General features: G+C 36.8%; 1 protein-coding gene across 1 annotated transcript; it reads left to right on the top strand.

The window, feature by feature from the left end:
* Positions 1–16,060: 16,060 nt before the first annotated feature.
* LOC120079549 (Ribosomal protein L7Ae/L30e/S12e/Gadd45 family protein) lies at positions 16,061–18,086 on the top strand. Its single transcript, XM_039033770.2, has 5 exons — positions 16,061–16,217; positions 16,310–16,430; positions 16,564–16,667; positions 17,610–17,741; positions 17,843–18,086. Exons 1-5 carry the CDS (start codon positions 16,215–16,217, stop codon positions 17,867–17,869), a joined length of 387 nt encoding a protein of 128 aa, XP_038889698.1. The 5' UTR covers positions 16,061–16,214; the 3' UTR covers positions 17,870–18,086.
* The last annotated feature ends 15 nt before the right edge of the window (positions 18,087–18,101 follow it).

The following is an 18,101-nucleotide window of genomic DNA, read 5'->3' as shown; positions in this document are numbered from 1 at the left end:
ATGCCTAGCAGTCTCCTTGCTAAGCGAAAAAACGACAATGGAAGAAGGGGAAGAGCCCACCGGGACCAACCCAAATGTGGTGAAACCCAATAAATTTTTATTTTGGAAAAGTACTTTTATGTCGAAACTGTGCTTCACAACCAACGATTTACACAATTTCTTCTATCAGCGCATAAGGTGGTCCAAAGTTCCAAATAGTAACGATAAATTCTTCTTTTACACTAAAGCATAGACTTTGTAACCACTCACATCATGTCTTAAAATCCAAACCATACTCAACTACTTAGGGATCTTGAACACATTAATTTACTTCATCTTCCCAAAATAATAGAACCTTTCTCAAGTACTTTTATTTTCCTCACTCTTGTCTTTGTTAAGGACAATAAATTAAAGGTGTTATTTTCACTTCCCAAGTGAAACATAAACTTTGTACCTAAAACATGAGACTATTTATAACCTTTTCATAATCTACAATTCAATTCCAAACTTCATGTTTTAGTAGGAAAATCCTCACAAGTTGTCATCGCTTTTAAACAACATGAGTTTTTCTCTCGATCAAGTCTATGAAATAGGATCTCTCTCTCGTAACAAGGCTATGGATTTAATCTAGGTACCCTACAAAGAATTCCTCAATTCAAACAAATAACACTTTGTTTTTCCTCCTTTTAAGCCCAAACTCATGTCCAACCATTTTGGCTTTCTTTAATGACATCAACTTAGCTAGATATTCTAAAAGAATTCTTCGTATCATCACACATACTTCAACTAGCAACTTTTCCCCCTTTTCAAGCATGTACCTAGAGAACCAAACACAGTACCTTATCCAGTTCTTCTACCTTCAGTATCACAAAAGTGATCATGACCTATGAATCCTTTCAAAATTTTCCTTGAAACATGACTTTAATATCTAGTAACCTTTAATAAAATATAATATTTTCTTATTCTCTTTCTTATCTATAAAGCATATTTAATATCATGCCTAATTATTTGCCTTGGAAAGAATTTGTTGTAATGCCACTAATCTTCACCATTGCAAAACTTAACATTGTTCCTTACAATAATTTCACAAGAAAACATATGCAATAGCTTAAACATGTACTTTCTCTCATACTATTACATCATATAGTTTAATCAAACTTCAAGATCTTTGAATTGAAATACTTATTCCTTTTTAATAGTCATACCATGAGATAAACTAGTGGTAAGTAACCTCATAGCTTTTTTTTCTTCTTTTTTTTTTTTTTCCTTTTCATAGTGTCATAACTAAATACCTGACTCATACTAACTTCTACAAACCGTTATACAAGAAATAAGAATCAACCAATACTTAAAAACCTTAAACATGGATACTTTTATGCACAACTTCCATATAACCTTAAATCGTTAAGGTTACTTGACGATGACGAAGAATTCGTTGATGACCCATAGGGACATTCTAGACTTATAATATAAGTTAGTGTACAGAACCTAAAACCTTGCACTCTGATATCAATTATAATGATCCAACTTTTTAGGACGGGTATTGGACTGTTACTACATGCATGCATAAATCTCAAAATGACTCTTTCACAAAATATGACTAAAACCAAAAGAAATTTATAAAATAAATTACTTTTATAAAAATCCAAATAATTGGAAATATTTGATTGGGACCCCCCTAAAACGTAAAGTCAAATAAAAAAACATAATTTAAAACTCCGAACATTTGACTATTAACAACTATAACATGAAAAACAAGAAAAAAAATTATGTGGAAGCTTGGTCTCAAAGGCACGATTATGGATTCTTCTTGTCATTCAACGGTCTTTCCTTGCTTATACCCTAAAAACATATCATAAAAAATAGTGAGTACAAAAATACTCAGTAAGTGACCCACTACCGAGCCCACTAGGTGATCATTAACCTTCCTATCAAAACACATGTGTACATCACGTATCATAGGCATAAGCAAGCATAAGGGGCGCACCTGAAGGCATGCTTTCATAGGTAGTGATCACGAAGGAATACATATCATGGAAGTCTAGTGAGTTCGAAGTATTGGGATTGGTGTCTTAAATATTTTGTATTCTCGTAGTTTGTAAACATTGTAAACGAATTGTTATTTTATGAGCATATACTCAATCCAATAAACTAAGATCATAGGTTATTTCATGTAATTTAAACAAGTATGTAGAGACATACAGGTGGATCTTGTTTAAATAATAACTTAAACGGTCTGTAGTGGATGGATAAGGTTGAGTACCTTATCCTGGTGACACTACGGATACGATCCGCTTTGTAGATGTTACGAGTAAAGTGCTACAAATGATCTTATCCTGATCATTCATGTGGAGACATGTGAGTGGAGGTATCCTATACAAATCTTATACAAAGAGTTTCTATAAGACTGAACCATGAAATAGTTAGTCTCAATATATGACACCTAATAGTAGAGACTTACATTTCACCAGGATAACCATAGGTGACATGACCTGAATCTTGAGTGAGGTGTGAACTCCTACCTATGAAGGTGGTCCTTTGATTTTTATGAGTGAGGGTGGCCAGATTGCCAACTCGATATACCTACCATTTTGGGGATTCGCTGATTGGGGAGCTGGAAATACAACTACACAAGACGGAATCCATTCTTTCCTTGATGTCAGGGTAAGTAAATAAATTACTCCCTTAAAGGCTGATTCTGAGGCTTGAACAATGTGGCCACACTCTCTCTTGGCCCAATAGGAACTTGGTCATAGTTGTACTATGACTTATTGTTCATTAAAGAAGTTAGTGGTAGTTAAGGAGTTAGATATAACTATAGGGGCACAACGGTAATTTTGGCCCAACTGTACTTACTAGCAATTTGTGAAAGATCATCACACTGTTGACTGATTATATCCAATGGACACAAAAATATATTTATAGTACGAAGAGTGCAGGTTGGTCTTTAGTGGAATGACCAATAGTTAATGGAAGTTGGGTAATTTAATTAATTATCCAAGTACCATTAGAGTTTCAATGTATAGGTCCATAAGGTTCCCTCTATAGCTCAACAGGAATTAAATTGAGAATTGATTTTTCATTTATTTGAATTGTTCAAATTAATTGAGGGAATTAATTATATATGATATAATTAATTAAATTAATTAATTATATGTGATATAATTAATATAATGTATTTGATATATTATAATATAATTAAATTTAATATAAATATGATTTATATTAAATACCGTAAATAGTATAGAGGAATTAAATATTTGAATATGATTCGAATATTAGTTATATGGATGAAATTCATATAATTGAATTTAGTATAAATGTGATTTATATTAAATGACATGCATTATTGAGAGAAAATAAAACTATAGGTTATGATATAATATATATATATATATAAGGGGTCTTTTTAAATATAAAAAAAATATTTAAAAATATTTACACTTTATAACAAAAAGTTCCAAAAGTACAAAGCACTTTTGAAACTTTTTGTTATAAAGTGTAAATATTTTTTGGAGTTTTTTATTTATAAGAATTTTTCTATATATAATAAGGTAGTTATATACATATATATATATATATTGTTATTAATTAGATTAAACTTTATTTTAATTTTTAATTTAATTAATGGGAGGGAATTACAACTCCCTCCCCCGATCTTTCTCAACCTGTATGTGAGAATAGGTGTGGGAACTCTCATTCTGCCTGGTCTCTCTGAATGTCAAAGAGAGTGCTTTTCTAAAGAGAAAAAAAACCATCTCCTTCATCTCTTCCCTCATCCAAAAAGTTCAGAGTTCACCACTCCTGCATTGTTCCCAATTCCAAGAGAATACAGAGGATTCTCAAATGATGGTGCCCAATTGGGATTCCATATTTTGGAGATCGAGGGATTTCGCAAAGTTTTCTTTGGCTTCAAGGTAAGCGTGATTCTTCTTTCCTAATTCCTTTGTAAAAAAAAAAACATGCTGTATTTTTTTTAATTAATGTGTAATATTATCTATTTTGATTCTGCAAATTTATGAATTATGTGAAAACAAAATTGGAAACGATCCTGCTTCCACTGTAAAACCTCCGATGGTTTCCCTTCACAAAGGAACACAAATCATAACAATAGTGGTGATCCCTTAAGGACACCAAATCAATCATAAATGGTGAACCGGAGGGTTCACAAACATAAGATATACACTACCCGATATGAGTGCTAATAGTCACCATCAGTCCACACATGCAACATACAACATTCAAATTTTCATATCAAACCATAGACATGCTATCGTGATCTTAGTAATATAATTCATAGGTAGGTTTCCAGAACACCCTTAACAGTCCATCCATTAGTAAATCATAGCAAATCATTCCATCATTAATATCATGCTTTCACATGTATACACAATCTTAGCATCAACTTAGTTATGGTACCTGGTTCGAGGCTGGACCAGTAGTAAATGAAGGAACTCTTATTCAAGAGTACCTCTAAGCGGAAGCAAGATTGTTCCAAATTCATTGTGGCAGAAATACCGCATTCACAATCAAACATACAAGTTATGCATTTAATAACGAATTATGGCATGCTTTGAACTATTAAACAACAAAGGGACGAGAGACATACTAGTTGAAGAACTATTTTTCTCTTTAAAACTCGTTTTCATCAAGCCAGCAACTCTCGCTGCCGCTGAGATCTTCAAGGCTATCGTCCACCAAATCTCGCTATCGTATACCACCGAATGGTCTTCTCATGAACAAAGCAACAATGAGGACACAACCACTCAGAAACCTCGGTATTCTCAGAGTGAGAATCCAGGAGGTGTGGGCTCTGTTGGATTTGGTAAAGAGGAGGAGGAAATAGTGAACATTTACCATGACCAAGCAAGTGGGAGATATCTGAAGTCTATCGTATAGACGGGTGCTTGATCGTTTAGTAAAAAGTACACGATCGTGTAGTAAAAATGTTATGATTGTTTAGACGAACGTTTAGTAAAATCGCTCGGGCGCACGATCGTTTAGTAAAGACTATGCGACCGTTTAGGTAAAGCGCACGTGTACACGATCGTTTAGTAAACTTTAAGCTATCGTGTATGCTCTCATTTGCTAGGCGATGGGCAGTGTACTCAATCGTGAAGCGATTATCTGATCTCTTTTCAAAATGAAAACCATTTTCATTTTATCCTTCAGTTACGAAAAATGATTGCAACCTCTCGTTACGGAGAAAAGATCGCCAACAACTATCTTATAATTGTTTAGTTAGAAATAAATATAATCATATTATATTTATAACTATAGTTTAATATCATATCATATGCAACATATAAACCATACTCGTTTTCTCTTTTACTAGATATAAATCATATTTATATCCTTTTCCTCCAATTAATGTATCTCATATATCATGTCAACTATATCATATATAATTGACCCATTTAATTATATCATATATAATCAAACTCCCTCTTGTCAATTTGAACACTTCAAACTGACCCAAAAACTGATTCTCAACTTGAATCCATTGACCTACCAAGGGGGCCTTATGGACATGTGGTTCGAAGCTCCAACGGTATGTGAATAGTTGACTAAACTCTTTAGCCATGAGATCCACCATCAGTTAACTACTAGGCATTCCACTAAAGACAAATAACTACACTCTTCTCACCACAAATACATTTTTGTGTCCATCGGATATAACCAATCAACAGTACGATAACTCTTCATATATGCTCGTAAGTACAGTTGGGCCAATTTACCATTTTGCCCCTATAGTTACATCTAACTCCTTAAGTACCACTGATCCCTCTAATGAATAATACAACATAGTCCTACTATATATGGACACCTCTCGGGGCATGAGAAGATGTGTAGCACCACATCGTTCAAGCTCCGGAATCAGCCCTTAAGGGAGCAATCTATCTACTTACTTCTGCTTCGGGGAAGGAGTGAATTCCATCTTGTGTAGTTGAGTTTCCAGCTCCTAAATCATACAAATCTCCAAAGTGGTAGGTTTGAGTCGGTAATCTGGCTACTCGCACCGAGGCAAATCAAAGAACCACCCTCAAAAGTAGGAGTTCCCAACTCACACAAGATAGAGGTCATGTTACTTATGGGCATCCTAGTGAAGTGAAGTCTCTGTCATGAACGTCGTTATATAACAAGATTATAACACTTCGTGGTCCGGTCTTATACAAACTTCTTTATATAGGACGCCCCCGCTTGCATGTCTCCACATAAATGATCAGGATCAGACCATCTGTAGTAAGTCACAACACTTGTAACTATTCTACAAAGCGGGTCGTATCTGTAGCATTACCAGGATAAGGTTTCCCTCCTATATCCATATACTATAGACCATTTTAGTTATCATTTAAGACATGATCCACCTGTATGTCTCCACATACATGCTTCAGTTACAACGACAACCAGTGATCTTAGTGTATTGGTTTATGGTAAATCAATTAAAACATCCAATGTTTCATAGACAATAGTGAAGAAAAATATCATATATTATTACATTACAAGCGTTTGTTCATTACAGTGTTTACAAACTATAGGACCCAACGAAAGTTTAGGGCATCAACACCAACAATCTTCTATATTTTCTAAAGTGAATGGGGTGTACAAACAACTAGTACAAAACAATAAACTAGGGTACTAAAGTCCAGTACAAAAATCTCCCACTTGCCCTAGTCTAGCCGTGGGCGATCCCATAGGCCCATGCTCTGAAGGTGGCCCTAAAAAACTGTAGCCGTGAGATCTTTCGTAAACAGGTCAGCAACGTTGTGCTCCGAAGCAATCTTCGTAACTATCTCGTCCCCTTGATACATTATCTCGCAGATGAAATGATACTTTTGCTCTATATGTTTGTCGTGCTTGTGACTCTTAGGCTCCCTGGAGTTCGCCACAACACCACTATTGCCAATAGAGGGTGATGGGCCTAGATATGTATAGGACAACTTCCAGATCAGTCAGGAACTTCCTGAGCCAAACAGCCTCCTTAGGAGCTTTACAAGCTGCTACATATTCGACCTCCATCGTGGATTCAGCGATGCACCCCTGCTTAATGCTTCGCCATGCTACTGCTCCTCTGTTAAGAGTGAAAACTGACCCTGAAGTGGACTTCCTAGAGTCCTTATCAGTCTGATTGTCAGAATCCGTATATCTAGTAAGGATCAAATCCTTAGTTCCATACACGAACATGTAGTCTTTTGTTCTCCGAAGATACTTGAGGATATTCTTGACTGCGATCTAGTGACCCTGTCGTGGGTTAAACTGATTTCTATTGATTATTCCCACAGCATAACAGATGTCTGGTCTAGTACAGAGCATCGCATACATCAAACTGCCAACGGCAGATGCATATGAGACTCGCCTCATCTCCTCAACCTCTTAAGGTGTCTTAGGACACATTTCCTTAGAAAGTGTAACTTCATGCCTGAAAGGAAGTAGGCCCCTTTTGGAGTTCTGCATCGAGTACTGAAGCAACATCTTGTCAATGTACGATGCTTGAGACAACGCTAGCACTTTGTTCTTCCGATCCCGAAAGTTCTGAATGCCAAGAACAAACTGAGCCTCTCCCAAATCTTTCATTTGAAATTGGGTCACTAGCCAGTTCTTAATTGCAATCAGTAGTCCTACATCGTTCTCAATGAGTAGGATATCGTCTACATACAACACTAGGAAAACTACTGAACTGTTGATGATCTTCTTGTAGACACAAGGCTCATCAACGTTTTGGTCAAAGCCGTACGATTTGATCGCAGTATCAAACCGAATGATCTAAGATCGAGACACTTGTTTCAGCCTATAAATGGATCGATTCAGTTTGCAAACTTTTTGCTCTTGACCTTAGTCTATGAATCTCTGGGGCTGCACTATATAAATGGTTTCCTCAAGATGTCATTCAGAAAGCTGTCTTGACGTCCATTTGCCAAATCTCATAATTATAATAAGCAGCAATGGACAGGAGGATGCGGATAGACTTCAACATGGCAAAAGGCAAGAAAGTCTCTTCATAATCAACTCCCTCCACCTGGTTATAACCCTTTGCCATAAGTCTGGCCTTGGAGGTTTGCACCTTCCCATAAGTACCCTGTTTCCTCTTGTAGATCCATTTACAACCTATAGGTGTTACCCCATCAGGCTAATCTACAAGATCCCACACTGAGTTGAAGTACATCAACTCCATCTCGAGATCCATGGCTTTGACCCATTCATCCAGATCAACATCCTCCATTGCCTTCTGATAAAATAACGGATCCTCAACGTCGCCATCGGCTACCATAGCCAGGATTTCTGTGAAACCCAGATAGTGAACAGGTGGGTTCGCAACCCTCCCACTACGTCGAGGTTCCCTCAAATCTTGAGGTAGAACCGACCTACCAAATGAACTATCATCAACAACTCTTGCTGATGAAGCATGCCTTTCAATAACTCTTGTTGAAGTTTTAGTAGTTTCGTTAAAAATCTCACGTAACACGATCTTACTACGTGGACTGTGCTCCCTAATATGATCCTCCTCTAGGAAGGTAGCGTTCGTACACACAAATACTCTATTTTTCGTAGGATCATAAAAGTAACCCCCTTGAGTAACTTTGGGGTAGCCTACAAAGAGACATAACCTTGATCGTGGTTCCAATTTCTTTGGATTGGCCTCAAGCATATATGCTGGACAACCTCATATGGGGAAGTGATGCAAACTAGCTTTACACCCGTTCCACAACTCCAGAGGTGTTCTCGCAACACTCTTGGAAGGAACACAGTTAAGTATATACACTGCAGTCTCCACTGCAAAACCCCAAAACAAGTCTGGTAAGGAAGCGTAACTCATCATCGATCGAATCATGTCCAACAAGGTTATGTTTCTCCTCTTCGCTATACCATTCTGCTGAAGTGTACTCGGCGCTGAGAATTGGGAAACGATTCCATGTTTTATCAAATAGTTCTGGAACCCCAAATCTAAAAACTCTTCACCTTGATCTGATCGAAATGTCTTAATTCATCTATCCAATACGTTTTCAACTTCAGCCTTAAACTCTCTGAACTTTTCAAAGGAATCAAACTTCCGTTACATCAAATAAACATACCCATACCTAGACTAATCATCAGTAAAGGTGATAAAATACCCATAGTCTCCCCTGGCTCGCACATTCATCAGACCACAGAGGTCAGAATGTACTAACTCTATAGGCTCTTTGGCTCGATAACCTTTTCCAGTAAAAGGACTTTTAGTCATCTTGCCCTCAAGGCAAGATTCACACACTGGTAAATAATTTTCCTTTAACTCGCTTAGAAGTTCATTCTTCACCAACCTCTCAATCCTATTGAGATTGATGTGCCCTAATCGAAGATGCTAAAGTTAGGCATTTTCTTTTGGAGAAATATTTTGTCGTTTATTTTGAGTCATTTTAAACAACTTTAATGGAGGGAACAATGGCCTTAGTACAAGTTACTTTCCAGGTTGAACATATTTTAACTCCATCTTTATGAATAAACTTTATTCAATTGAAAATTCAACTGTATCAGACACTTTACAGAAATTAAGTAACTCAGGAACTACATAAACATTATCTAAAATGATAAACTTCTTCTGTTTGAACCCTCCCACTACCACAGCTGAGACGACGTACCCAGTGCCTACTCGCATGTCATCTCACCAGAGCTGCCGCCAGGATCTAATTCCCTAAAAAAAAACAAAAAAAAAAAAACAAACAAACATGATTAGTGGACCCAGGGTCAATAATCCAGGAAAAATCTCCTCCACTAAACAAGTTTCTAACACACCAGTAAATCATATTCACCTTGTTTTGCCTTGGCCTTGGCCTTAATCCAGTTCCTCTTCCAATGCTCATCTTGGTTACCATCCTTTGTCTCCAAGCGTTGGTCGCCTTCCCCGCTGAGCGACAAGCACAGGCGCCTTCCGCTTCTCGAGTGTTAGAAGTGGAAGGTTCAGAGGTCGCCTTGATGGAACTTCATTGATGATGAGGCAACATTTGTCTCACCAATTCTTTTTTTCTTAGTTTTCAGTTGGAATGTCTGCAACTCGTTAAGGAGAGTTATAAGTGCATAGTTCACTTTGTTCAGAACTGCATTACTAACAAAGTGTAGGAAGCTATCCAACAACGATTGTAGGATAGTGTTAACCTGGCTGCACTCATGGATTCGAGACCCATTCATCTCCGTCACATTGAAGTGGACCATCATGTTAAGCACATGTTCTCGAACAGAGGTGCCTTCCTCCATTTTAGAGTTGAAGATGCATTTAAGAGCCTCGTGCTTGATCTGTCTAGACGGTTGTCTGAACATTCCCCGCATGGACTCCATGATCTCACACGAGACCATAGGCTCATGCTTCTTGGCCAAAACGTCGTTAAGACTGACCAAGATATAGGCTCGGGCCTTCTCATTCACCCGTGTCCACGCTCATAGGCCTCCCGAACATTTTGAACGACGTTAGGAGGTGGAATAGGAGGAGACTCCTCCGTAAGGACGAATCTGAGATCATCGATGATTAATATTGTTGTGATCGTGTGTTTTCAACTAGCGTAGTTTTCGCTAGTTAGTTTATCGGCGCTAAGTAGAGTTAATGTGGCGATGGCCATAATTACGTAGCTGAAAAACGAACAAATTTAATAAGCCTATGCAATACCACATTTTAATACCAATTTTAGTTTTAGCAAAATGGTTTCCAAGTACCTTAAGTGACAAGACTTCTATTTCGCAATGATGCCCCAACGAGGCAGGACAAACTTCACTAGTGGGGTGATCAGATGCCCCTTCACTGGGATGAGACACTCTCAACCATTAGGCAAAAACAACTCTTCTAACTGCACTTAACGGTCACCATTCATTCAGTCTAGAACTGTTAACCTTTAACAATTTCGCGTAAGTATAACCCCTTATTTTCGACCCTAGAGTCCCGCTCTAATGTGCCCACCGTAGGGAAAAAGTAGATTGGGACAAGAGATTAAAGCAACCTTATCCTATATAGGAGATCAGATAAAGAATCGTGCAAAACTGTCATCCTATAAGGGGACACTCCCAGGGTGCCTCGAGGCGATGCACAGAAACCTTATCCAACCTAACGAGAGAGATCGTAGGATATGCTGTCGCACATCCCGGTCCCACTTATTATGAACATTCTCTTCGTCCACCTTGATATTGACCTATCCAAATACCATCCTTTAAGGGGACACTCCCACGGTGCCACAAGACCGAGGATAGATCTCACGGTGAACATAAAGGGAGAAACGCGAAGAGGTTTAACTGAAGTATCAGATACCCCAAGTACCTCCCACTGAGTGTTCTACCTAGGGGTTCATTAACTTAGACCATTCAGCTACTAATTTTATTTAAGTCAGTTTAATTTGTTAAAAAACAACTAAAATTAAACAAGTTCAAGTAGTCACATTATACTCGTTAATAAACCGTCCTCAAATTTGCATGCATGCATCAAATCTATCTAATTCACCTTTCTAGATAGGTTCCCAGGTAGGAATGTTCCGTTTCCGTCAGCTTAAATACCCCAGTCTAGACAGAACCCACCTTAGACAAAAGGTCCCTTGTAGATAGATTTGCTACACTCTTAATCTTTTATTAGTCAATTTATTCCTATTAAACTGATTAAAAGATTAAGCCATAGGTTACTGATCTCATTAGAACCGTGATCTTAGATCGATCTCCACTAAGTTTTAAAACACTTTTAAAACCATGATTCAAGCTTAAGTTTGCATGCATGTCTTATAGATTTTAGTTCTTATTTCCTTATAACTCTTATGAAAGAAACAACTAAAACCCATACATATTGTCATGTACAACTAGGTATTTATAACACTTATAAATTTAACCTATGTGTCATACTTCATGCAATGTCCATTCATTACTATACATAACTTTTATATACTAGTAATAAACCAAGCAAACATGCTTCCATACACCCTTATACTATAACATTTATAATATAAAGATGATGCATGTTTATGCTTAATGCATGCATAAATATAACTCTTATATTATATGATGCATGAGCATGCCCTTATGTAATTTAAATCATACTTCTCTAAATCATAACACTTATAATTAAAGATGATGTCTGACCAATGCATAACCTAAGGTGGGATTTCTATATGGTATACCATATGACTTATAAACAAACATACATCCTATGTGCATTCACAAAAGATTAATGGACCGAGATGAACCACCTCAACCCTGGAAATAAAATTCTATCTATTACATTTTTCCATCAAGCAAACCGATTCACAGGCGAACCGGGTCTTGAACCGCCCGGGCGAAGCCTCCTCGATCGTTTAGTAAACTAGTCGAGTATCCACGATTGTTTAGCAACAATCGAGTACCATTTACAATGCAATGAAGCATGATGCACTCGATTGTTTAGCGCACCAAATAGAAACCCGCAAGCCTAAACGATCGTTTAGACGATGAGGTTTCTGTGAAGCACGATCGTCTAGACGATCATATGACAAGCAATAGGTAATAATTTACTCATGGTCAGGAACTAAGCGATGAAGCTTGCTGAGCTACACGATCGTCTAGTGAGCGCGCATCAACATGCTCCCGAGTATCCGATACTCAATGATCGCTTATCCCATCGTTTAAATGACCTGACCAACGCTTGGTCGTCTTCATCCTTGAATAACAACAACTCCTTGCCTTGAAGCCTCATCAGAGTGACTCACAAAGACTCAAACACTTTGAATTTACAGACTCGATAGCAAGTTAATACGCCCAAAAACACAGGGGCCCTTACAATTAACTTCGAATGTAAACGAATTAAATAACCAGAGGCATCATCCCATAAGACTCCATTAATCCACATCCACAAACACATGTTTAACGCTTAAACAGAATATAGACATGCTTTACCCACCGAGAAAGTAAATGCTATTATTTGCATCAATGAATTTGGAATATCAAAACCTGACTCTGATACCAATTGAAGAAACTTCTATTCAAGAGTACCTCTAAGCGAAAGCAAGATCGTTCCAAATTCATTGTGACAGAAATACTGTATTCACAATCAAACATACAATTATGCATTTAACAACAAATTACGGCATGCTTTGAACTATTAAACAACAAAGGGATGAGAGACATACCAGTTGAAGAACTCATCTTCTCTTTAAAACTCCTCTCGTCAAGCCAGCAACTCTCGTTGTCCCTGAGATCATCAAGGCTATCGTCCACCAAACGAACTTCTCACGAACAAGGCAACAATGAAGACACAACAACTTGGAAACCTCGGTATTCTCGAAGTGAGAATCCAGGAGGTGTGGGCTCTGTTGGATTTGGAAGAAGGGAGGAGGAAACAACGACCGTTTAACACAACCAATCACGTAGGAGATATTTAAAGTCTATCGAATAGACGTGTGCTTGATGTTTTAGTAAAAAGTGCATGATCGTGTAGTAAAAAGGTCCTAATTGTTTAGACGATCGTTTAGTAAAATCGCTCAGACGTGCGATCGTTTAGTAAAGACTATGCGATCGTTTAGGTAAAACACACGTGTACACGATCGTTTAGTAAACTTTGAGCTATCGTGTATGCTCTCGTTTGCTAGGCAATGGGCAGTGTACTCAATCGTGAAGCGATTATCTGATCTCTTTTCAAAATGAAAACCATTTTCATTTTATCCTTTAGTTACGAAAACTGATTACAACATCCCACTATCTCATTCGATTACGGAGAAAAAACCACCACTAATTATCTTATAATTGTTTAATTATAAATAAATATAATCATATTATATTTATAACTATAGTTTAATATCACATCATATACAACATATAATCCATATTCCTTTTCTCTTCCACTAGATATAAACCATATTTATATATTTTTTCTCCAATTAATGTATCTCATACATCATGTCAACTATATCATATATATTTGACCCATTTAATTATATCGTATATAATCAAACTCCATCTTGTCAGTTTGAACACTCAAACTGACCCAAAAACTGATTCTCAACTTGAATCCATTGAGCTACCAAGGGAACCTTATGGACCTGTGGCTCGAAGCTCCAACAGTATGTGAATAACCGACTAAACTCTTTAGCCACGAGATCCACCATCCGTTAACTGCCAAGCATTCTACTAAAGACCGACAGCTACACTTTTCTCACCACAGATATATTCCTGTGTCTATCGGATATACCAATCAACAACACGATAATCTTTCATTAATTACACTGCGGATACGACCCATTTATAATTGCTCGTAAGTACAAATAATATGAACCATATTGTTCATGTAAAGACATGTGAGTGGAGATATCATGTATAAAGGAGTTTATACCCAAAATCATACTACACTGTAATTAATGATTGTTTGAAAATTGTGTGATTCATTAGTTAATTGCATTCTAATTTTAAAATGTCGTTGAAGAAAAATGGGTAACAATAAAAGAAAGAAGCAAGTAGTGACTATTTACTAGATAGTTGATTATTATGTGACATAAGGGACTAGAATTGCCGATAATAAAAAAAAAATAATTATCCTTTCATTATTTATCTTCCTTTTCATCTTCTGGCTTCGAATTCACAATCTCTATTTCGCCCCATCAAACCTCCATTATGTTATGTTCCTCGATGAGCCTGTTTAGAAAATATATGTTACTTCCTCTAAAACTCTCGATGGTCAGGATTAACGAGTTCAAAGTGATACGGTACTCATACGATTGAAGAATCACAACAACCGTAACTCTAATCCTAATTTACAAAAGTTGATTAAGAAGGGAAAATACCACTATGGAGATTTTCTTTAGTGTTTAGAAATAAAGAAAAAAACTAACAAAATATCGAGTGTTCATGAAATCAACATAGTTTTTTATCACTTGGATGAGGAAAATGAAACTCATAACAAACTCTAAACATAGTTTTTATATCTTCAACCAAATAAATCTTAAATCTTGCAATATATTGATATATGCGTAGCATATCAACTTACCTCTCCAATAAATATCAATATTAGTATCAAATTTTACCTTGTTTAATGTATACTCATAACCATGAATCTAATTTGTGGGTTCGTTGCAACTATTCGTTTGCAAATGGCTTCGACAAATTTCCCCCCCTTAAATGTTGACATGGGTTTTCTCCATAAATTCTGAATAGGACATAACTAGAAAGATAGTATTAAAATTAAAATTTTGAATATCAGACCTAGATTTGATATTTGAAAAAGAAGATTGCATCTATTATTTTAATTTCAAAACAATGTCGAGAAAAAACTTAGAAGAAAATGGACATATATGCTAAAAATTTGGCAGAACTAAATTAGTTACATGTTTGGTTGAGGCCATTTTGGATAATATGAAAGATCAACGTCACGTGCAGGAGGTTTTCTATATTTTTAAAAAGATTTAGTTCCTGCCATATATCCAAAGGAAAGTTAAAATGATGCTTCATGTCCTAATTTCCCCATTCATAACCAAATGAGAATACATGGTGAACTTTACAATGATCTATTGGGCCGAGTGAGTCCAAACGTACAAATATATGGTCCAAGCCCATGTGTTGGGCCAGATCTAGGGCCAGCTTTTGTTAGATAATCTGGGCCTGAGCCCAATATAGACGTCAACGTCCAAGGGCCTCGGCCCGATGACCTTGAGTCTTCTCTATATCTTCCATACATATATCGTCGACAATTTACCAGTAGCTCTTAAACCCTAATTTTTTCCTTCAATTTTTGCAGTCGTTGCATTAAAACCCTACCTTTCTTTTTCATCTAAAATGGTACTGTGTGAAATTGATTTCGTTTGAAGAACTTATGATGATTTTGGTTTTATACGTTTGCATGAATTTTAATGGTGGTTGTGTTTTTGCAGACAGGAGAAGCTGTGAATCCTAAAGCCTATCCTTTAGCTGATGCGCTTACCCATATCCAGCAAGCTGCTAACTACAAGCAGCTCAAGAAGGGTGCAAATGAGAATACATGTAACTTTGTTTTGTGTTGATGTATTGTTTGAAAACGGTGAGTCCAAACGTACAAATATATGGTCCAAGCCCATGTGTTGGGCCAGATCTAGGGCCAGCTTTTGTTAGATAATCTGGGCCTGGGCCGAATATAGACGTCAACGTCCAAGGGCCTCGGCCCGATGACCTTGAGTCTTCTCTATATCTTCCATACATATATCGTCGACAATTTACCAGTAGCTCTTAAACCCTAATTTTTTCCTTCAATTTTTGCAGTCGTTGCATTAAAACCCTACCTTTCTTTTTCATCTAAAATGGTACTGTGTGAAATTGATTTCGTTTGAAGAACTTATGATGATTTTGGTTTTATACGTTTGCATGAATTTTAATGGTGGTTGTGTTTTTGCAGACAGGAGAAGCTGTGAATCCTAAAGCCTATCCTTTAGCCGATGCGCAGCTTACAATTACCATTCTTGATCTTGTTCAGCAAGCTGCTAACTACAAGCAGCTCAAGAAGGGTGCAAATGAAGGTACCGTGCTTTGTTTTGTGTTGATGTCTTTCGTTTGAAAACGGTTTTAGCTTTTAAGAAGTATTGGCTTAGGATTTTGTATGGTGTTATTTGTTTCCCTTGGCTAATAGCTTTCTTTTGATGGATTTTTCAGCCACTAAGACGCTGAATAGAGGGATTTCCGAGTTTGTAGTGATGGCTGCGGACACTGAGCCACTTGAAATTCTTCTCCATCTTCCCTTGTTGGCTGAAGATAAGGTAACACTATTAATTTTTTGAACTTCAGATTGAAAATCATGGTTTTCTGCTGATACTTGTTAAGATAGATAGTTTGGCAAAAGGAGGAATGTACTCCCCTGCTATCTATTGTACTATTTTTTTTAACTAATGAAATCTTGGTGTAAACAATGTTAGGAATTAGCTTTTATACAGACGTGATAGTTAGCAGCACTATCTCTTATTTGTTTCTTCCTTATGGGACACTCTCAATGTGCAAGCCCCCGATGCTTTATTCTCTACAGCTCTAGTTACCATTTTAGCTTAGATATATCATATTTGTGTCGTGAAAACCTGATGTTATTTATTGGAAATAATCATAATGAGGTTGCAGAAGAGCTTCCAAAATTTTTATTTTAGCATATAGAGGATTAAATAGAAGTGGTAGGAGGCACACTCTCATAATGGTGGGCCAAAGTGAGCATAGGTTAGCAGCAAGTGGCATGTACGTACTACTTTCCATGAGTTTGGAGGTTCAAGTCTCATCTTCACATTTGTTGGGCTAAAAGAAATCAACTCATGACGGTGTCATAATGTCACATCACCATTCTTGTTGGATATTTATTAGATTGAGCAAATCCACAATTTCAGTTATATTCCTCCATTTCCTATTTCTGTCTGGTTTACTTCAAGCCAATGATCCCTATATTACGATTTTGCAGTTTGCTTTAACTTTAGTTGTATCCTTCTTCAGCTGCTTGATTCTACAATGCGAAAGATGAAATTCATCCTTTAGCATTGTGATCAAGTCTAGTTTTGGATGGAGATAGAACTGCCTGCTGATAATTATTCGATTGCATCTTTTGTTTGTAAAGATTTTGATTACATCTTTTCCAGACTTCAATGTAATAAAATCATGTGCCCTATAATGGCAACTAGTGCTTAATGCTATATAATATAACGGTTTTATGCTCGAACTTGCAGAATGTGCCTTATGTATTTGTCCCTTCAAAGCAAGCTCTTGGCCGAGCATGTGGAGTCACGAGACCTGTAATTGCATGTTCTGTAACAACAAATGAGGGAAGCCAATTGAAATCTCAAATACAACAACTGAAGGTAAAAAAAAAAAATTACTACCACCTCCTTTTGGGGTATAATCTTTCTAGAAGTATCATCAATTTCTCCTCTTGATACATTGTTCTTTCTTCTAAATGCAGGATGCCATTGAGAAGCTGTTGATCTGAAATGTTATATTCTATAATATGGCATTCGGTATGATGGGCTTCTTTGATCGTCATGGTCACTGCTCTGGAGGCTTTGACTGAAGTTGTTGTGCAATTAGGGAAAAAATGTCTTGGTATTAACCTATATATGGAGCTTCTTCTTTTTAATTTTGTTTCCATTAAGAGTGGGACAAAACACTCGTACAATTTAATGACAGTTTAAGCTAATGTTTCTTTATGAGTTTGCCTATAT

The sequence above is a fragment of the Benincasa hispida genome, chromosome 6 (assembly GCF_027475165.1).
Source record: "Benincasa hispida cultivar pf3 chromosome 6, pf3_genome.v1.1, whole genome shotgun sequence".
NCBI classification, from domain to species: Eukaryota; Viridiplantae; Streptophyta; class Magnoliopsida; order Cucurbitales; family Cucurbitaceae; genus Benincasa; species Benincasa hispida.
This window is presented reverse-complemented; position numbering and strand designations above follow the sequence as displayed.

Coding starts and splice junctions, on each gene's coding strand:
- LOC120079549 (XM_039033770.2), top strand. Junction 16,431..16,563: donor CAAGAAGGGTGCAAATGAAG/GTACCGTGCTTT, acceptor TGGATTTTTCAG/CCACTAAGACGCTGAATAGA. Junction 17,742..17,842: donor CTCAAATACAACAACTGAAG/GTAAAAAAAAAA, acceptor TTCTAAATGCAG/GATGCCATTGAGAAGCTGTT.